The 21,943-nt window shown below is 33.6% G+C and overlaps 3 protein-coding genes and 2 long non-coding RNA genes across 5 annotated transcripts; 3 read left to right on the top strand and 2 right to left on the bottom strand.

Annotated features, from left to right (window-relative positions):
• On the bottom strand, positions 867 to 16,508 carry LOC104701667. Its single transcript, XR_753874.1, has 3 exons — positions 16,429 to 16,508; positions 4,754 to 4,755; positions 867 to 881 (listed from the first exon to the last, which is right to left on the bottom strand). It is a non-coding gene; the product is annotated as an uncharacterized LOC104701667 (long non-coding RNA).
• Positions 5,619 to 8,233, top strand: LOC104701665 (WAT1-related protein At1g70260). The gene is made up of 7 exons (XM_010417400.2): positions 5,619 to 5,979; positions 6,085 to 6,147; positions 6,663 to 6,779; positions 6,876 to 7,131; positions 7,243 to 7,401; positions 7,580 to 7,731; positions 7,826 to 8,233. The coding sequence occupies exons 1-7, from the start codon at positions 5,780 to 5,782 to the stop codon at positions 8,004 to 8,006; spliced, it is 1,128 nt and encodes a 375-aa protein (XP_010415702.1). The 5' UTR covers positions 5,619 to 5,779; the 3' UTR covers positions 8,007 to 8,233.
• On the bottom strand, positions 9,718 to 11,446 carry LOC104701666 (protein ALTERED XYLOGLUCAN 4-like). The gene is made up of 2 exons (XM_010417401.1): positions 11,075 to 11,446; positions 9,718 to 10,992 (listed from the first exon to the last, which is right to left on the bottom strand). Exons 1-2 carry the CDS (start codon positions 11,265 to 11,267, stop codon positions 9,920 to 9,922), a joined length of 1,266 nt encoding a protein of 421 aa, XP_010415703.1. The 5' UTR covers positions 11,268 to 11,446; the 3' UTR covers positions 9,718 to 9,919.
• LOC109125651 lies at positions 15,639 to 17,376 on the top strand. The gene is made up of 3 exons (XR_002032765.1): positions 15,639 to 15,752; positions 16,193 to 16,497; positions 17,153 to 17,376. It is a non-coding gene; the product is annotated as an uncharacterized LOC109125651 (long non-coding RNA).
• LOC104701664 (protein LSM12 homolog B-like) lies at positions 19,707 to 21,691 on the top strand. The gene is made up of 5 exons (XM_019227229.1): positions 19,707 to 19,932; positions 20,064 to 20,226; positions 20,310 to 20,378; positions 21,189 to 21,312; positions 21,392 to 21,691. The coding sequence occupies exons 1-5, from the start codon at positions 19,776 to 19,778 to the stop codon at positions 21,431 to 21,433; spliced, it is 555 nt and encodes a 184-aa protein (XP_019082774.1). The 5' UTR covers positions 19,707 to 19,775; the 3' UTR covers positions 21,434 to 21,691.

Raw genomic sequence — 21,943 nt, 5'->3', positions numbered from 1 at the left:
TTAATTTAATTTGTATTTATTTGCGTGGTTTCAATTAGTTTTGGGCGTTCGGGTTTTCGGTTCGGTTCCGGATATATCCATTTGGTTTCGGATATATCCATTCGGTTCCGGGTAGTTTGGATATAGAGGTTTAAGATCCATTCGGTTAATTTACTATTTCGGTTCGGGTTCGGTTATTTTCAGTTCGATTCTGGATACCCGAAATAGTGTAATTTATTTTTTAAAAAAATATTATTTAAAATAAAATTTGATTATAATTTAACAAATATATCTAAAAATTTCTAGATATTTGATTTATTTAAAATATTTTGGTATTTTGGTCTAAATATATATGATATTGGTTTGGTTTTTTAGTTTAATTTTTATTACCTTTATCTAAATTAAAACGTATTGAAATATCAAAACTTCGACGTGGTGCAGTGGCTTCTTCGCACGCTCAAGTTTGCAGGGGACTCAAATTCAATTCTCAGCTAAAACATAAATTTAATATGAGTTCAGTTTAATTCGGATAACCGAATGGATATCGGTTCAGTTCGGTTAATAACCTATCCATAAATAATTGAAACACTATCAAATCGGTTATTATCCACTAACCATACTCAAACCGGAACCGAAATTTCGGTTCGGTCCATTTGCCCAGGACTAGTTTCAGTTATTCCATAAAACACGAAAGCTGTATATATAATATATATCACGTGTTGGAGTCACTATATAACTTTTGTGACTCGGACAGTTGTCTAATCTTTTTCAGTACATAATATATGAAATCTTATAGAATTTGTTTTACCCATGTTTCTATATTAAGATTACAAGTACCAAGTGAAACTTGAACTAGTGGCGTTACTTAGGTCATCGGACCTATTGATTTTATTAGAAAACTACTATAAAATGTATGCGTTTTGTTGTTCCTTACGAGCTGTAGAGTTCCTCACTCCAAAGTCTTAAAACATTTATTCCAATAACATTTTTACAATGTAGAGTTCCTCCAAAATCTTCTCAATCACAGGTTTAGGGTTTTAAAGGTGGGAAAGAGAAGTAAAATATATGGTTCTGCACTTCTTTTACTTTCCCTCGCTTTTGTCTATTGTTAACTACTGATGAAAGAGTTGATCGCACATATAAAAGAGCTTTGGGACCAAAGATTTTTATTGATAGTGAAATTTATGAGGCTAATACATAATAATACAAATGTATGTGTGTTCCTACGAGTTGGGGTGTATTGTTAAATGTTTTTGGGCCGACACAATGCAATGTTTGTAAGTGCCAACTGGATACTATGCACGTGTTTTCGACAGCTTAGCTTTTCCAAACTCTCGTTTGTTGCCATCGATACTCGACATTGACGCGATCTCTCTCATTTCTATTTGTCTTTTTTTCTCTTTAATGTTCATTTTTACTCCATTGTTGATCTATATAAGTATATTGGGAGTACATGGTTACAAAAATCTTTTATAATCTATATTGAACTTAAATACCAAAAATATATATGTGTGGAAATTATACAACTCCTATAGTTTTCTTTCATTTTCTACAAGCGGAGCCTAGTTATCTCAGTTTGTAGTTTCAATCAAGCATTGAAAAAGGAAAAAGACGCTTGAGGAGCTGTTAATCTCATTAGCTTTTTTTTTATTTTTGGTTGGAAATTTGAACAATCACAAATTCTATACTAGAGTCGAGAACGTGGCACAGTGGTTTCACGAAATGGACCACTCTACGAATCACATGCAATTGTATGTGTGATAATGAACAATGATGATTGGTGAAGGATGGAAATCAAGTGGGCTAGTTTCGAAAGTTTAGGGTTTTGACAGCTTGAACAAGATGGCTATGTATGTGGCTATCTGAGTGACCAATGACTATTTGGTGTTGCTGTTATTACCCTTCTTTCGGCAATTTAACGTGGCTGATGGGTCACTTTGGGTCCCATTCTACCTTCCTTTCTCACCGTCCGATCATTGCCCAATGCCCATACGCATCATTTCTTCTGCAACTGCATGGTTCTCTTTTCTTTTTATTCAGTTTTTAATCTATAGTTTTACATAATTTAGTTATATGTCGTAATTTTAAAAAATTATACTGATTGATAATGGATTTTATTCATGGAAGAGGAGAGGCACCGCAGTCTATGGAAACAGCTCCCTACTTTTATAGGTTTCCCTCTTTTGTGGGTTTATTGGGTTAATTTGGCGGGATCCCGGAACAATTATTTGATATTACATTTTTCATGTTTTTCCCGATAAACAGTAATTCGAAAATAATATAGTTTTTACATTCACATAAAACTACTTCACTACAATTCTATGTTATATATTATATATTCCGAACTGATACACGAAATATGTGACTTTGTTTTTGAAATGAGTATGGGTATGGTGCCGCATTTTCCAATGTAAATTATTTGTACGTAAAGCAAGCACATGATGTGTTTGAATATCAAAGTCTATGAGATTGCAACGATTATTTCTTGATATATATTATAAACACATTGCATGAAACTATTGGACTTTCTATCGGATCGGACTATTTCTTAAATCTTACATGTGCTTTGCATAAATGTTAACATGATTTCTCATATATTATTAGTCGATTCTTCCCTCAATTCATTTTTGCCAGCTCCACTTCCCATTTAGTCCACACTGATTTACTATTAGTATATAAATGGATAGAAGCCACTCATTTGTTTGTTGCAAATGTTTGATTGGTTGGTTACATCAACCAAAATTAATACATATATGCATGCAACCCATGCTCTCATGTGCTTTGGCCAACTCAGCGACCATGATATTCCAAAGAGATGAACGTCTGATGCAACACAAAATGCAATCTTTCTTGGCCAAACAACAACACATAATTAAAACTGTTATTAAGATTATTAAAAAAAAATTATATTTTGGGGTTTAGAAAGACTTTTTCTTGTTTTCATGTCTATCCAAATTAGGTCTCAAAGATTACATGAGTACGGTTCTTTATTTCTTATGGACAGTCAAGTCGTTGATTATGCATGAGTAACGCCAATTTTTTTATTTTGAACGGTGAATGCTTCAATCTCATGATCTCATTTAAATGGACACTCCAGGCAACCTTTAAAGTGCCTTAATGTACATTTGGCCCATTTCTTGAGACCCAAGTTAATATAGATGCAAGGTTTTGCACATTAGGTTATACTATAACTTATAACATGAGGAATTGAAGAGGTTATATAAACATTTGAAAAAATGTTGGGCCTAACCGCCTAAGTGCATAGCCCAACAAAGAAAGTATAATAATTTAATTGTAGCTAAATGCAAATAAGAAAGAAAACTAAATAATGATTTTTCTTTACTACAATCGTATCAATACTTGTTTGTTTTATTGTATTTGAAGGATAGTTCTAAGTTCAAACCTAACAAAGGGAATGCTCATAATTTGGTCCTAAAACCATAATGAAGAGTCACATTTGCATTTATACTTAAAACAGATTATATTTCTTAATTGTTGAACCAAAAATATATCTAATGCAATAGTCATGACATGTTTATTCTCTTGATATATTAATTGTTTCCTTGGCGTGGCCGAACAAATTATACAATTTTTAATCCAAACAAAAAAAATTATATAAATTGCTTTCATCATTTAAGATGTATGGTCACTCAATTTGACCAAATGGTCAGAGTTCCGAACGCATTTGGAGTTCAACTCATTTTAAGATTCACGTATTAAATGGGAATATTACAGCATTTACCGCAGGATTCGATGGAATTTTCAGATTTTATCATTTTAGCATCTATGGCTGTGTATTCGAACTTGTATGACTTTAATTTTTTGTGTATCCTAACTTACTTATCCTGTCTACGAATGTGTATGATTCAAATCTATAAATTATTGTTGTCTCATTATGAATGACTATAGTCTGAATAAGCATCATCAGAAACTCACCGGCCTAGCGTCAGACCTAAAATATTTAGGAATTAGGGAGAAGAATTTTAAAAAAGCCTAAGAGCCATCATAACCTAACATTTTTGTTGGATGAATCTGAATCCACTAACCATTACAGTATCAAATACTTGGAGTTTAACGCAGGGGTTGACAAGAAATGACACCTTTTCTTCAATTCTTTTTTTGACAAAAATATCGATCGAGTCATCTATTTTATCATTACTCAATTTGGACCCCATTATTTTTATATTTTCCGAGTGTGGGTCATGAATTAACCTCAGCCAAGAGTAGACAAATCACCTGGCCCATTGTATAAATTAATATGCAGATCGCAATTATAGGATTTTACGTTGCATATGTCAGCAATATGCTTTGTCGTTTCTTTTTGTTTTTTACGCTTAAAATATTACTTCACGTTCAAATGGTCCTTTGAACGAAAAATCGCGTCTAATTTTAAATTGGTTAGTGGATGTGGAAGTTAAGGTAGTATCTCAAGTTACGTTCACAATTAGGGACTTCGTTAAAAAAAAAAAAATGTTCAGTGAGATGTTACTAGTCCATTGTGTAAGTGTATACCTAATATCATTAGAATGTAAGAATAGTACATATTATTGGTTTAATTTATTGCCCTCAGTTAAATGATATGCCATTTTCATGGGGGCGTGAACGGAATAACAGAATCCATAAAAGATTTATTTTTTGAATACATAGTAAACCAGAAAAAGAGTTAGCTGATTTTACAAAGGTACGTACTAATTTGTTGCGAGTAGGAATTTAAGAGAGAGTAGAAGATGAAGTAGAGACATCCCTAAAAGATGATGGTAAGTGACTAATGCACTGCTGAGAGAAGTTAATCTTTTACTTTCAGTCATTAAGTTGTGGCTGGAATTGTCTAAACCAAACCGTGAGGAGCATAGAGACTCCCGAACTTTTACTCGGGAAGGGGCTAACGTACCACAATTTCAAAGCAATTAATCATCAAATTACGAATCAAGTACCATCATTTTCTAATGACTCGTCCGTCTAAAGCTTCAAATTTCCTGCAGTATTGGATTCAGAATTTCTCCCCTTCATGACATTGTCCTTGTAAAAATGTTGTCGTGAGACATCAATTAACAGGGAACTCTAAGAAGTTCGTTCATTGTTTTGGTTTTTGTAAGTCCTCTAGTTTTGAACGCAACAATATATATATATATATATATCCGTTTCTAAATTCTAGAGAAAACTGTTAGAAAAGTTTAGGATAGGATAAAATTTTAAGTAAAAAATGTATGGTCTCCAATTAATCGCTGATTTAGTTTGCGTACGATCAGAATTAAGTGTTGACGATGTATTAGGAGAACCCACGTACGTTCCATATCATGCTCTCGCTAACTTATATATAATTGTATACGTTACATAACTTATTAGACGAAAAACGCGACGTAACTACATAAATAAAAGGAAATGATCTGAAAACAGCATCACACTATTTGGATTTATGTCTGAAGTTGAACACACGCTGATAAGTAAAAAAATAAATACGAATATGACGTTAGCATATCACCCTTAGTGCAATGGTGGAGTCACTCGTGTAGCTACATCACGCTTGTAAAGTAGCTTCACCGTTTCGTGAAAGGTTATATCTGAAAAATAGATAATGATAAATAAAAAATAAAAATGTATGATAACTCCTCCTTCTCTATATATGATTAGAGAAATTAAACCAATAATTTCGTATCTTCTCCAATAGCATTGAAGATCTATCTCCCTCTCTCTCTCTCTCCTTCTCTCTCCCCCTCTCTCTCTATCTAATCTTTATTTTCCTATATACTTGGAGCTAGGAGACATCGTCCAGTTTTTATTTGAGGCTAGACGAAGAGAGATGGAGTTGAAAGTTAGAAGGGATGAGTTCGTGCCGTTTGTCGCAATGGCGATAATGGAAGCATGCACTATTGCTCTAACGATTATGGCAAAGACGGCGTTGACGGGAGGAATGAGTCCTTTTGTGTTCGTCGTTTACACAAATGCTTTTGGATCTATTCTTCTTCTGCCTTTTTCTTTCTTCTTCCACAGGAATGACAGGTCGGTCCACGTTCCATGCATACTTTAGTATAATATCTCCTCACTAATCAATCTTGATTCTTTTCTGATTTATGGTTTATAATGGTGTTATCATCACACCTGCAGAACTGAACAATCTATCTTCTCTTGGCCACTTCTCGTTCGTGTTTTCTTTCTAGGCTTCACCGGGTGGGTACATCCCATCTCTCTTTATTAGTTAATGTTTTCTTAGAAATCTATCATATAGATTTTTTGGGACTCAGACCAGATTCTTACCAGTATTATTGTATTTTGCAATATTAATAACTTCGGTGGTCCTTAAATAAAAATAATAATATATAAGGTACTCCATGTTTATAAACGTACTGTCTCAACCACTAGCTGATCAATATTTTAAAACATGGATTTGCAACGTCATCTATCGAAAAGAAACAAAACTGCGTGCCGTTTACTCGGTTATAAAATATACAATTAGGCCTAATATGTTCTCTTATTTTCCACATCGTGACGTTTATTTGTGAGGGGCACATACCATGCACACACCATGTTTTTTTTTTTGATATTAAAAAAAAACTGTGTAACATATGTTGGGTCATGATAGTTTGCTCACTTGCGAGCACACACGCATTTGCATGCATTTTGAACGTTATTCATGCATGCATACACATGCACTGATTATACTGCAACATTTTAAATATGTGAAGGATATTTATGTTCCAAAACTTGGCATTCGTGGGACTAAGTTTCAGCTCACCCATAGTCTTATGTGCAATGGGATTGCAAATCCCTTCCTTCTCCTTCCTACTCTCTATTCTTCTCGGGTAAGATATCTCGCATTACCATTTATAAATCTCCATATATATATAATTGTAATATGTACGTCTTCCAACATATAATAACCATCTATGCATTTATAGAAGGAGCAAATTGGATTGGAGAAACACGAGTACGAGGGCTAAAATGATGGGAACAATAATCTCATTAAGCGGAGCTTTTGTTGAAGAGTTGTACAAAGGTCCCTTCATAAGACCAGCTTCGTCTGCTTCCCCAACTCGTTTTCTTAAATCAATCCCTAAACTTTTGGTCTACTACAACCTCCCCGACAATTGGTTTCTCGGCTGTATATTTTTGGCCGCCGCCATTTTTTCTGTCTCCCTCTTCAATGTTGTTCAGGTACTCAACAATAATATAAACCATCCATCTATTACTGAAACGATCGTTATGCTAGCTTATGCATGCATGTTAATTAATTTTGAGAATATTTATTGTTTTTCTCTTTGGCAGACAGGGACGGTGAAAAAGTATCCACATGTAATGAAGGTGGCTTCGTTTTACAGCATAGTTGGGACGATCCAGTGTCTAATATTCTCGTTATATATGGAAAGAGACCTAAGTGCATGGAAGATCCAACCTAACTTCGATCTTTACCTCATTATCGCTACGGTAATTAATTTCTTTTTTTTTTTTTGCAATAACATGCATTTCACCAGGTTCGATTACACTAGAACAAGACTACCTGTTCAAATAACTTTGTAAATAATTATGTTTAAAAAAATGATATACATAAAGCCATTGATCGTAACGTGTCTAATATTGGTCACTATGATGATGTGTTAAACAGGGAACATTTGGAAGTGTGATACGAACAAGTGTACACGTAAAGTGCACCCAAATGAAAGGACCTTCTTACGTGCCATTATTCAAACCCTTTGGTATCTTTTGGGCAACACTTTTTGGCACCAGCTTCTTCGTCAACAGTCTTCACTACGGGAGGTCCGATAAAATATTCATTGATCATCTTAAATACTTATTAGCATATGGTTATTGTACATGATTATTAAGTATTTGTTGGTGCATATGGGTGCAGTGTGTTAGGAGCAGCCATAGGTGGTGTGGGATACTATACAGTGTCTTGGGGACAATTGAAGGAAAGCGAAGAAAAACAAAATCCGAACGATGAAAGAAAATCCATCAAAACTATTCATTCTCGCAAAGAAGATGAATACAAAGTTCCATTGCTTACTAATCAGGAAGACAGTCCTGTGTGAATTTTGTATTATGTATTTATTTTTAAGAAGAATTGAGGGCTCATAAATTTTTGGCCCCTTTCCTCTTTTTGATGGCGTGAATAAGAAGAAATGCGTGTGAGAGTGTGTTAAGTGGTCAGTGTCAATGGGAGATTGCTGAAGTAGGCTTTTTGGTCCGAAAAGCAAAACCTACCCAATGTATATACATGTCTTTGAATAGCTATATAGAGCTCTTTTTTATGTTTCTATGTAATGAATCTGAATAATCTTCGAATCAAGGATCAACTATTGTATTCACGCTTTAAATCTATTGTAAATATACATTATGTATTGAAGTTATTCAATGCAAGAAAGAAAGATCATATATGACTACTATCAGTTCTCAATAAAAAGCAAATATATTAACTAAATGTCAGAGGTTTATAATTAATTAGAAACCAGTCTACAATGAATCAGTTAGCTTTTATATATATATATTTTCAATCTTATTTGATCTTACTTTCGATGTGTTTGAATAACAAAAAAAACAAAAATCTCCCTGAAATACTCTAGGAATCAAAGTATCAAACTCTCTTTTTGTGGTTCGTAGCAACCTCGATGTGAATGAGAGATATGATTCTATTTCTGCTACATGCTACCTACATAGGGATATGGGCTACTCACTAGTGTGGTACATGTGGCTGTAGTAAGAGACACATTAAGGTGAGCTCTGGAATTTGATGACACAAATGAGCCTAATACGAAGCTCTGGTAAAAAGCCCATACGCATGTTTCAATATTATTGTGGCAAAGCCCATACCATACGAGTGTGCAATGATATTTTTTAGGATGAACAATAAAAATAAATTAGTTACAAAAATAGATCAATCTCTTTAGTCCACTGTCACCATTCAAACCTATAAAAAGCACTTTGGAAACGATTTTATAAATTAGTACAAGTTATCTTAGTAAACAACCGAGAGCAGTAACGTGTTCGGGAACAACATAAGTTCCAAACATAACTTAGTGGAGAAACTCAGAAAAGGCAGGAGGAAGAAGGGTTACTCGAAAGAGGGAGGGCAAAAAGAATAAACAGCTGGTCAAAAGTTAAAACCTCTCTTGTCTAACAAAATCTTTTTAACCATTTACTCTTAAGAAAATTGAAGATTCTCATCTTCGTTAAAAAAGCCAAAAAAAAATTGTGTACTGGAAGACAAAAAAACATATGCTAGAAATAAAAGACAAAAAACACATCTCTGGGTCTTACTCTTATGCTCTGCCACAAATACAAAACCCAAAAAATGCCTGCAAAATTGGATATAGAACATTATTACAAAATCTTCTTTAATTCACGGTGCCCATCCCTTTCTTGCCAGTTGCCACTTGCTTTGCTTCCACAAAGGCCTCTTATAAACAAGTGAAATTGAATAGACCAATTAATAGAACAAATGTTATATTCTTTAGTAACAATGTTCTTGGCCATGACATCATATTCATCACTACAAAAAAAAAATTCTAGACGCGGTCCATCATTAATCAATGATCTACGAATCATAGTGACAGCTATCTACACCTTAATATAAAAGAACAAGCATGCTAGTGGCTATTGTACATCAGTACATGGACAGTTTAAGGCACAATAATTAGAAGATTCCAAGCCAAAAAAAATTTCTATGACATATGACTACTTAATTAGTTTGAATTATTGGAAAAAAATATAAATTGTGCAGCTATTTTTGTGTACTCCTCTCTATCGTTTTGAAGAACGGAAGAAATAACCAACAAATAAAGTACATCATTCATGTGTTTTTTTTTTCGATCGTATCTATTCCAAGAAAAGAAAACTACTATACTTTCTGAAATCCCGAAAAAAAATAATATATGATTACACCTTTTGTCATATGCGTTTAAATGAATGATGTCATAGGATCACTTCCACAATCATGGTTCATGATTTAGACCCTCCATCGCCGCAACATCTCGATCATAATCTCGTTCCACGTGTCGACCGGTCCAGGCAGACACCAATGGAGACAATCATTATGCACTCTTTCCGGTACACCGTTCTTGAACGGGAACGGATACATGTACGGACCAGGATGTCCGTCTGGTCTCAACACCGACATAGCCGTCACGTCCAACGCCTCTAACCTCACCTCCCCCGCGGCCGCTTTAGCCGCTGTAAACTCCTCCATCTCTATTTGGCGCATGTCCAAGTCCAAACCTTCTAACACCTTCCCTTCGTACGGCTCTGTCATGTTACACGCGCCGAGACTATCCCAAGGCCGGCCTTCGAAATGTGACGGCGAAAAAGTCGTCAAGATAACCTCACGGCGACTTCTAGCCACCGCTTTCAACGTTGTTCTTATCGCTTTTCTAAACACATCGTAAAACCCTACCTCGGTACAGTTGCTTGCTTCACAAGAATGACATCCCAAAACCGAACCGGACTCGTAGTAAACCGCCGGATGCAGAAACCAATGTCCCACTGAGACAACGACAGTATCAATACGTTCTAAATCCTTGCCCCATCTCTCATCCACGCGGTCTAGGTGCAATACATTGTGGTCCAAGTTTCCCGATTTCTCCAAACCGGCCACCAAAAACGGGGACCAGTAAACCGAGACCGTGACGTTGTGAGATTCGAAACGCCATCTTCTGAATTTATTGTCGTCTCCGTTTCTATACACGAGATCGGGACTAGAGACTGTAGAGAGCAAGCACATAAGAGACTCAAGCTGGTTTCTAGCCATGGAGTCACCGATAAAAGCTAGATGCTTATCTCTCATAAGATCAAGAAACCGGTTTGCGTCGAATCTCGGTATATCGCATTGGTTCGGTTTCCATTTCCAATAAAGATAACTGGAATCAGGCCTACCATGGCGGAAACAGTTCTGACCATCTTTAATTGTTCCGCAGGTTGAACCATTGTAGAGTGGACCAATCTCGTCCCTGTCCCATTTCCCTTGCGTATAATCGCATGAAGATTCGTCCTTTACACGATCAGTACTCTCTTGAGTATCCTCTTCTGCAGATTTAGACAACAATTCTAAAGTTTAAACCATTGTGTTTTGCATCTACACAAAAATATTGAATAAGTTCGATGTTACCTTGAGAAGAAGAAGAAGAAGAGAAGCTAGTGATGACCACGTGAGGTGAAGAGTCTTGGAGAGAGGTGTCATCAATGGAGGAGAATGGATTATTAAAACAGAGTCGAAACAGAGCTATTGGTATAAAAGCTAAGAATAAAAAAACTATGATCTTCCTCTGATTCAGACAATTCTGTTGCTCTTTTAATCCCATTTCAGGATCATGGAAACAAATCTTGCGTCTTCTTCTATTTTCTGTTGCTCTGATTAGTTGATATGATGGTCTTCTTGTTTGTTTGTAAGTATATGTCACATCGTTTTTTGGTGGTTGTTCTTGTTTTATGTGGAAGAGACGAGACGAGTGGTTCAATGGTTTTGGACCATGGAGGCATATTTTACTCAAATCTTTTATTTATTTATTATTATTATTATTAATCTATCCATGTCAATGCTGTCGTTATGCTGTAATTTTCAGTATTGTTCATACAGTTGTAAAATAGGTTCTTTACTTTTTTGCGAAAAGAACATTATAAAATATTAGTCTACCACATATGATGAATATATGCCAAATTTTAGTTTTGAGTTTTTGACACAAGACTCCATTTACTTTTGAGTTATTTGTAAGGATTTAAAATCTGGAAGTGATGTTTAATTTTGCTATGGTAATTACAAATTGATATTATGTTTGTATTCTTTGTACAATTAATCTTGGATGTTAGATATACTACTAAATTGTTAAATAAGTTTGTGGCTTGTGGTGGAGGAGCAAGTTGCCTTTTGATCAGTGAGTGGCCAGTCTGAAATTGGCCAGAGACTCTGATGGCTTTACTAAGATAGGAAATGACGAAATTAGCCCTTGGTGCGGTGCCTCGATAACATTTTTTGTTGCTTGCGAGTGTCAGGGTATAATTGTCAGTGTCCACTGAAAATGGTCCAAGTCAAGATAATATAACAACGTGCCGCGATGAAACTTGATTTAGGTTATTTAAAAAATCCTATAATAAAGTGACACGTATAAGCATGTAATGTAGATAAAATAAAGACTTATCACTGTTAAGATGAAATTAGTAAAGTATGACACTTGACACAATTTTGTTTAAAGAGGTGGTAACTTTTGTACGGCTTCAACGATTTAATGGCACTAGTCAACGCGGAGATGATTTTACCCACTAAACATGTAATGATTTTCAATCATTTTATTAGACGGTGAAAATTTTGAGAGTCAGAGCAATAACCCAAAAAAATAATAATTTGGTAAAGGTGGTTTTGGCCCAACAAATTTATATTTCAAATTCAAAAATAAGATTTCGGTATCATGCGTTTTGCATTACCAAATCAATTAAGAATACACCATTATCATTTTGTAAATATTGGTGTAAATGACATATAGTTTGCGTAACGTTTAAAAAAAAAAAAGTTTTGTGGATGAAAAAACTTACTTATAAAATTACTAACTCTTCTTGAAATTTAAATCCGTAAACCAAGACTTTGTAAGATAATAATTGTCCACCACATCATAATTAATAGCTGTTAAATGATAATATATAGAGTGGAAACAAACATTATAATGTGAAAACGCATGTGCAAGATGGACGACTCAAATAACATGTGATCATCAAAGATGTGCTCTAGGAGAGGTTTGCAATGAGTGGTTGGTTCGACTTGTTGTCTTCATCCCCGTTAACGTCGGTCCATCCCATTCTTCCATGTGCCCTCCTCTTTCCGACCATCTATAATTGTTAGCCAAACTAGTCATCTTTATCAAATAAACTCTAAAAATATATTATTTTTTTCGCTCTTAAGAGCATCATTAGTGGGGTTGCTCACATTGATGATTTTATTAAACAAATAACTAGATTAAGATCCGTGCTACAACACGGGTTGAAATTTATTTTATTTATATTGTAATTTCTATATAAATTATAATTTATGTGATTGTTTTTAAAAGTTTTTTTAGATAAAATATTATGCAATAAAATCATATGCTAAATATGATGGTTTAAAAAAAAAACCCTATTTTGTAAGTTATATTGTTAATGATTTTAGATAAGTATTCATGCTATAAGACTAGACAAATACCCATACTATAACACTGGATAAAATTTATTTTATACAAAATTTTGTATATTTTATATTTTAAAATAAAAATTTAATATGTTATATCCCCTATATAATAAAACGGAAGTACACACCTTTTTTTTGTAGACTATATAATTTTTATAAGTTGATTACAAAATAGGTTATACATTAAATATAGGTTGGTTACAACAAAACATTATAGATTAATTGGTCAATTTGTGGGCTATATGAATACATTTAAGAATATACCAAATAATCTTCTTAAAGAGAATATTCCAATGATTGATACAATTTCCTAAATAGAATCTTTAGTATTCCATGTATTGTTACAAAATATATACTGTTAGAAATAAAAAATATATTCTTAGACGTAAAAAGGAATACAATCTAAGCAATTTATCACAGTTAATCGTGATTTCCGAGATCTTATTGTGCAACTGAAAATAAAATCTTACCTAAGCACGGGTCATATTAAAAAACTTTCACCAAACATGTTCAAAAATTAAAACAAAAACAAACAACAAACATAACCATTTCTCATACATCAAATTACAAAATTAACAATATAAAACTTACAAAATATGTATTTTTTCAAGTCATCATATTTAGCATATGATATTATTGCATAATGTTTTATCCAAAAAACTTTTAAAAATAATCATATAAATTATATTTTTCTAAAATTATAATATAATAAAAAGAATTTCAACCGTGCTCTAGCACGGGTCATAATCTAGTTAGGTTATATATGTGAAGTTATTTCAATAATGTATATTCTACATCATGACTTGAATGTCGTTATAAGACATAATTTTGTAAATTTGGTTTTTAAAAAACAAGTTATTATATTATGAGTAATTTAATGTATTGTTATACTTTTTGTTTTAATATACTTGGTTTCTTGAAATTCTTTCATATTATAGTGACATATTATTGACATTGCTATAACTAATCAATTTAGAGTGTTTATAGTTTCTAACTTTTATCAAGTTTCAATTTATTAAAAATATTTCAAAATAAATTATTTAAAGTTTATAATATTATATAAAATTATAAAATTCAACAAAAAAATATGAAATTGAATTCAAATTTTGACCCGTTACTCAGTAAAAATTTTAATTCAATAGATATTATTTTTAAAGAATAATATTACTAAAGCTTGAATATGTTATAGATTGAACAATTTATTTTTGTTTTTAAAAATTCAACTTATGGTATATCCGGAAATAAAACTATTTTTAATTATAATAAATAATATGATAATTTATTTGTTTTACAAAATAGACTCATATATAAAAATGAGAGGTGAATGATAATGATAATTAACAAATTAATATGTTAAGTTAGATATCAAAAGAATTTATTTGATGAATAATTTAATAAAAGAAATTAATATGGTAAATTAGATGATATAATTCTTTAAAATATTCTCTTTAAGATTTTCGGTATAACCTATTTGTAACTAATTAATCAATCATTAGTATATAACATATTTGTAATTAATTTATTAAAATTATATAGTCTATAAAATAATATTGTGTACTTCCGTTTTATTATAAAGGGATTAAAAGAAGATAGAAGAAAAAAGAATAAAAAGCGTTGCTTGGTTGAGCACTGTAAAAAACATTGCTTATTTGAAAATAGACATATGTCATTTTCTTATTAGTATTACTATTAAAAAATAAATCAAGAAAAAAATGTGTAATAAAAATATTTTTTTAAGTTGTTGTGAGAAACAATTCATTGTTGCTCCGTTAAAGATGGGGCCTGTTCTTTTACTAATCGCTGGAGTAGCGACAGCGACAGAGAAGAACGACGATGAAAACTGCAATCAGCAAAGCAAAACGACAGCGGTAGATGCAAAACGACGATGACGGACCAGTCGCTAGAGTGAGAAAAAATGTCGCAGGGTAAAAACAGAGTCGCTGGATTATCAAGCGACAGTTGCCGTCGTTCATTGCAACAGTAACGTTGACTCCTTTCCCTGTTGCAGTGACTGTTTAATTAATTACGATCTTATTTTTGTTTTATTTCTTTGGTCGCTATCGCTCGATGAGCGACATAAAAAAGAACAGGCCTATGGTCTAAGATTAGAAAATAAAGCCATTTTAATAATTGAATAAATCATCACTGGAGGAATATGGTTTGATTTTTTTTTTGAACATCGATTTCAAACACATTCGTCTGATATTAATATTTTAAATGACGAAATTATCATATATTTTTACGTTTTAACCTGAGATTCCATGATTATCCAAAACAAAAAAAGGGAAATAACAAAAATCTTTTAACGTTTATGTTAAGACCATGTGTGCAATGGCGTCTATTTAGACAGTCCCTAGCATTTATCTTTTAAAAATAAATAAAAAAAGGTCAAATAACGAAGAAACATATCTTAAAGTGGGATGTTTTTCGTCCGTCTACTTGAACACGTGGAAGCTGGTGATTGGGAGAAAATTTTGTGTAGGATTAACACAAAACACTTTGTCGTCGAGAGAAAGTTCTCGAATTCTCTCTTATATCTCGACTCCGTCTCCGTCTTCGTCTTGTGATTGTCCCGTCTCCGTCTTCTTCTTCTTCTTCCTCTCTTTCACAGCAGTTGCAGCTTTGAGTAACTCAGGTATTGATTGAATCTCTCTCTCTTTCCTTCACCATGAATGCTTCTTCAATATTCGCGTTTGGAGTACGTAGATAGAGTTTTATGGTTTTGCTCTGTTTTTTTATTAATCCTGGGAAAATTTTAAGTGAACGGATGCCAATTTTTGGTTAAGCAGAATCGTTGATTCGAATTTCACTGTTGTTGCGAATTTGGTATTGGATACATTCCAATTCGGATTAATTTTGACCTACGGGTTTGTGGGTTTTGTGTTCTGATATGTTTGAGCTCAACCCTGATTGAAAAAATGTGTTCTTTATAATGTGAAATTCTGATTTCAGTTCATTCTCATTTGTGAATTATGAGTTAAAGTTTTGGTTTTTAGTACTGGCATAGTAATGCAATGGTGGTGAACTATTTAGCCAGTTCTATATCTGACATCTCCTTGGGTTTCAAAATTGCAGGGCAGGAGAGCAGCTTGTGGGGATAGAGCAAGACCCTTCTAATTTTACACCTTCGAATACGAGGTTCCAGCGAGGAAGCTCGAGTATCCGCAGAAGGTTCAGCACCAATGAATCTATTTCAATGAATCTATTTCACTCTACGTACCTGGGACACTTGATGAAGCTGATAAGGTTCTAGTTGATATTGGCACTGGTTACTTCATTGAGGTAATGCGATCACAATAAGAAACACTTACGATGATGGAAAAGACTATTGTCAGAGGAAGATCAACTTGCTCAAATCCAACTTTGACCAACTTTTTGAGGTAAATTTCACTCTCTTGGCAACTTTGAAATGCTTGATTTGGTGTTTAGATTGATCCTGAGGTGATTAGAGAGAAAAAGCCTACACTTTTCTTTCATACGGCTTATAGAGTATGCCTTAGAAGTTAGAACTGTACTTTTACAAAAGAATGCCACTGTTCTCATTAACCTTTACAAAGTTGTGAAATGAGTAATATAGAATGGAGTCTGATTCTATTACGAGGGGTTAGGCTCTTACTTGATTCATTCAGTAACTGATCCGTTGTAGATAATAGTTGAGGGCTGTAAGTTTTACGGCTGCTAAGGAATGCAGTAAACATAATCATGAAGCCCTTTGATTGGTCCTTTCCTTCACCTTGTCAAGCACCCCGTAGAGCCATACATGCATATATAATATACACTAAGTAGAATCTTTACTTAAACTCCGCATTTGAACCGCTGTTCTTGTATTTGTTAGTAGTTCCGAGTATCGTTTCAGTATAAATCAGAATCCAATGCTATGATCTCTCCTTTTTATTTGCTTCAGTATTGTTCACATCAATCTTGCGTCACTGCCAAATTGTTCAACACTCTTTTGTTGGAGAACCTATATTTACCATCTATAATTTACTCAAGCTTTTAGTTGTTAACGTCAAGAATGATGTTCATTCAATGCAGGTCGCAGCCAAAAAGAAAAGTGTGGCAGATGAAGCTGGGATGGTCTTGCAGGCCAAAGTTAAACAGTTATCAGCTGCAACCACGTCGTGAAATTTCTTCTTCTCTAGTTCGTTTACTATTGACACCTATCTTGAAATTGTTAATGTTTTTGTCCAATCAGTTATGTTATGATTTTTATACTCTCAATGGTTTGTGTTTTATTTGCTACAATAACCTGTACTCATACAAATAGACACCAATGCTTATATTAAAAATAAGAATCTTTTAAAATAATACTATTAAATTTGGGGACCAAAAACAAGAGGACACCAATGCTTATGCTCTAAGGCCTATAAGTTTACAAAGTTAATTAATTGCCAAAGAAAGATCTTCTTATATACATTATTAATAGGGAAATTTGTTCGTATAACCAAAAAAAATATTTAATTCACTCTCTAACTATCAAAATATCATATTCTTTGCATTTTCTGTATTATTGTCTATTTTAACCCTAATTTAAAACCACCACTCCTATCATCTCCACAACCATTTTCGACGACTTTCGACCTCCGGCCACCTCCGACTTCCAGCGAACTCCAGTCACCTCCAACCTCCAACGAACTCCGATCACATCCGGCCACTTCCAGTGAGTTCTGACCATCTCCGACCTCCGGCAAACTCCAACCACATCCGGCCACTTCTGACCTCCGGCGAACTCTGGCCACCTCCAACTACTTCCAGTGAGTTCTGACCATCTACGATCTCCGACTACATCCGGCCACTTCCGACCTTCGGTGAATTCTGGCGAACTATGGCCACCTCCGACCTTCAGCCATCACCTTTTCACCAAATAATCAGAATACCAAAATGGTAATACTATTTACCCCTCATCCTTAGTTTTTTCAATTTATATGCTATATTCTTAATTAAACTTTTGAATATGGTTATTCACCAAATTGGCTGTTATTAATATGTGATTTAAATACTGACAAGAAAGTGTGGTTAAATAAATTCAAATAAATATAAAAATTTAATATTTTTATTCAATAAAATCTAATACAGATTTAGAACCAACATTCAAGACTGACACTGAAGATTTAAAAAATTAAAAGTAGTGACCGGTGATAATGGTTAGGCCTGGGCATTCGGTTAACCATTCGGTTTCGGTTCGGTTGTATTCGGTTTCGGTTATTTTGGATATAGTAATATAGTAACCATTTGGATATTTATGAAATTTCGGTTTAGTTCGGTTCGGTTTCTTTCGGTTCAGTTTCGGTTTGGTTATTTAAATAAATAACCATAACTAACATAAATTATATTAACATTAACCAAATAAACCAAATATAACCAAAACTAACCGAATATAACCAAAATTAACCAAATATACAATAACAAAAATACAAAAAAGGGAAAAATATTGATTCAATTTTACAAAATAGTATTTAACTTTGTAAATTCAAAATAATAACATTTACATATATTGATTATTTAAAATATTTAATTGTTTTGAATCTAGAAATAATTTATATTTTAAGTTTATTTTATAGTTTTGCATAATATTAAGTATATNCGGTTCGGTTCGGTTTCTTTCGGTTCGGTTTCGGTTTGGTTATTTAAATAAATAACCATAACTAACATAAATTATATTAACATTAACCAAATAAACCAAATATAACCAAAACTAACCGAATATAACCAAAATTAACCAAATATACAATAACAAAAATACAAAAAAGGGAAAAATATTGATTCAATTTTACAAAATAGTATTTAACTTTGTAAATTCAAAATAATAACATTTACATATATTGATTATTTAAAATATTTAATTGTTTTGAATCTAGAAATAATTTATATTTTAAGTTTATTTTATAGTTTTGCATAATATTAAGTATATAATATTTGATATCTTCTAGGTTTTCGGATATTTCGGTTAACCATTTAATTGTCGGTTCGGTTCGGTTCGGTTTCGGTTAGTTTGGATATAGATTTTTACTAACCATTCGGGTATTTGAAGAATTTCGGTTCGGTTCGGTTTAGTTTTTTTCGGTTCGGTTTCGGTCGGTTATTTGGTTATCGGTTATTTTGCCCAGCCCTAATAATGGTGATGTACTAGCTCACCAGCTTCCCATTTCCCTTTTGACGAAAAATAACAATGATTAGTTTAATTCATGCCACATGGACCACTTCATCTCCATCTTATAATATTTACTTATTTAGCATAAACATCTTATTAAGTAACTAAAATTCAATTCTACCAAAATAATGAAATATAAAAATATCTTTTGAGAATAATAGAAATTTTCATTTTGATACGAAGAAAAAAACACATACACTTCCGTCCAAAAAAAAACACATACACTACTAGTATACAAAACTCAATTAATAATAAAGTGGTCTAAAATTAACTTTAGCTAGGAAAATAATAATAATGGGCCATTCGTTCTATTAGGGCCCGGTAATAGCTCAAATAGTAACGACCCAGTGCAGTTTTTATGGGCTTATAAAGTTAAAAGCAAAGGCCCGTTTACGGTTATAGTTTGTTATTGTCCATTTAACGTGAAGCCAAAGATATTTTTCAACCGTCACATTTCAAAAACCGCGATATTAGAAACCGCCGGAGAGAGAGAGTTTGTTCGCCGCCATGAAATCAGCAAGAGCTACGGTGGCTAAAGACGACGGTGGAAGAGAAGGCGAGAAATTCGCGTCGGGGAAGGTATACGCTGTCAAGTTGACCACCGGAGACGAGTTCAATGGGATCGTCTTGGCATATGATTCTGTTCCCAACTTCGCCATCTTCGATATCCTTTTTTTCTTTTCGAAATCAGTACTCGCAGCTCGTAGTTTTCTCATCTCTGCTACTTCTTCTTCTTGATTTCATCATCTTTTGTTTGGAATTTTGCGGTTTCCTTGACGGATTTAGTGGATTTACAAGAAGGAACGAAGCCTAAACCTCTCGAATCGAAGACCTTACGGATGGTGAATGCGAATTACATAACCGAGCTGAAGGATCTGGGGAGAGTTAAGGATCCGCTAGCTAAGAAGCCTTCGGCTAATCTTGATGTACTCATAGAGAAAGAAGTTAATGGCATTAGGTGATAACTTGTTGCAATTTTGTTGTGTTAATCTCTATGATTGTTTCGAAATTTTGCTCTGATTTTGATAATGTGTTATGCAGAGACGTCAAGAAAATTGGTGTTGGTGTTACCGCAGAGGCGCAGATGATCTTTGACGCGATTTCTAAGACGTAAGGATCTTTTTGGTTCATTATATTGAGTTGATGATGAATACAATCGAACCTTGTTATGGTTTAGAGTATTTCTTGTGTGAAGAAGTTCTTGGTTTAGCCTGGATTAGTTACAGTTTTACTGCTACTGTTTGATTGTTAATTAGCTTTTGCTTCTGTTTGCAACGAGGTCTGGATCTGAAGCAAGCTGTGAGTTCTTTAATTTCTGAATCTGAAGTCAATTTAGTGTTAGTATTGATCTTGGTTTCCAGGAAATGCAAGCTTTTTGAGACTATATATTAGCTCTAAGGTCGAATGTGTCTTAAGCCTTGCTTAAGTTGTTGCTGCCTGTAAATCAGGATCAAATCTCAGATGTTTACTAGAGTTGTCAATTGTCATTCTTTTCATGGCATTGCGTTTTTATTGCTTGTGGTTCAGAAGATGCAAGCTTTTTGGGACTATATATTTGTTCTACTGTGAGTCGACTTTATCTTTAGCCTTGCTTCAGTTGTTTTAGCTATCAAATCACACGTCTTTACTAGTGAATTTTCTTATGTTGGACTACTTGTCATGACACTTCTGAAATGACAAAATGTGATTATGTAGTATAATTTCCAAGTAAGTAAGTAGGTAGTTTTTGCTACCGTTGTGTGAGTTTGCTTATAATGAATGTGACATGGTTTTAGGCTACTTATGTTGTGTAGGTTTCTTCATTTAGCAGTTAAGAACTGGTTGTGACAAATGGATGTATGCTTACGCTGATAATCATTCTATTGATTTTGCAACATGTACTTATTTTGATTGAATGTTATGTGATGCTGCATTACCCAGGCTTCCTGCACGTTGGGATAACAAAAACATTCTGGTAATGGATGACGTGTTGGTTCGTAGCCCTTATGATTCTGATTCTGTCTTTGGAGGAACCCGTACTGCCAATGATCGAGTAAAGACTGTGGTAAGTGTCACTACCAAAGTAATAAATGTAATATATGCGCTCTCATCTCATGTGATATTAATATAGTTTTGTGTCACAGCTGAAGCAGGAGAGAAAGAAGATGCAACTCGGTGACAAATGAGGGCTGTTGAAGGATTTGTTCAATGAAACACAGTAAAAAGAGTAAGTCGCTACTATCCCGAGAAGTACCTAGACCTGATGCTATGTGTAAATTCGCTTCAGGGTAAGAAGATTAGAGATTTTTGTTGTTGCAGAGATTGAATTGTGGTGTAGACAAGAACACAGAGAGTGTCAGTGTTTTCCTCTGTATATATCAAATCTGAACCAAAACAATACATATTTAGGGACGGACTCACTGATAAAAAGGTCAACATTTACATTTTCTTTTGTTTAAACTCATCAGAAACATTAGGCTGTAATGGAATTTGGATGGGCTGAACTAGCTAAAACTTGGGATAAGTGAATCTTGCAGATCAAGAATCAAGTCCATGTACTTTACAAATGGTTCTTTAGCCCTTTCCCAAATCCTAGCCCAATCACAACTATGCCTTATAGAGTCTTAGTAAGCATGGTGAATAGAGGAATGAATAATTTAGTTATGATGTGGATTCAATGTATTGATATGGCTCCT

The sequence above is a fragment of the Camelina sativa genome, chromosome 7 (assembly GCF_000633955.1).
Source record: "Camelina sativa cultivar DH55 chromosome 7, Cs, whole genome shotgun sequence".
NCBI lineage: Eukaryota > Viridiplantae > Streptophyta > Magnoliopsida > Brassicales > Brassicaceae > Camelina > Camelina sativa.
Note: the sequence above shows the minus strand (reverse complement) of the source record. Positions and strands in the feature narration are given on the sequence as shown.

What these genes read in the sequence shown, in the direction of transcription:
- LOC104701665 (XM_010417400.2), top strand. Translation starts at nt 5,780, where the DNA reads ATGGAGTTGAAAGTTAGAAGGGATGAGTTCGTGCCGTTTGTCGCAATG. An exon ending in TTCTTCCACAGGAATGACAG is followed by an intron (nt 5,980 to 6,084) that starts GTCGGTCCACGT and finishes TCACACCTGCAG; the next exon opens with AACTGAACAATCTATCTTCT. An exon ending in TTCTTTCTAGGCTTCACCGG is followed by an intron (nt 6,148 to 6,662) that starts GTGGGTACATCC and finishes AAATATGTGAAG; the next exon opens with GATATTTATGTTCCAAAACT.
- LOC104701666 (XM_010417401.1), bottom strand. Translation starts at nt 11,267, where the DNA reads ATGGGATTAAAAGAGCAACAGAATTGTCTGAATCAGAGGAAGATCATA. An exon ending in TTCTTCTTCTTCTTCTCAAG is followed by an intron (nt 10,993 to 11,074) that starts GTAACATCGAAC and finishes CTAAATCTGCAG; the next exon opens with AAGAGGATACTCAAGAGAGT.
- LOC104701664 (XM_019227229.1), top strand. Translation starts at nt 19,776, where the DNA reads ATGAAATCAGCAAGAGCTACGGTGGCTAAAGACGACGGTGGAAGAGAA. An exon ending in TCCCAACTTCGCCATCTTCG is followed by an intron (nt 19,933 to 20,063) that starts ATATCCTTTTTT and finishes TAGTGGATTTAC; the next exon opens with AAGAAGGAACGAAGCCTAAA. An exon ending in TTTGACGCGATTTCTAAGAC is followed by an intron (nt 20,379 to 21,188) that starts GTAAGGATCTTT and finishes TGCATTACCCAG; the next exon opens with GCTTCCTGCACGTTGGGATA.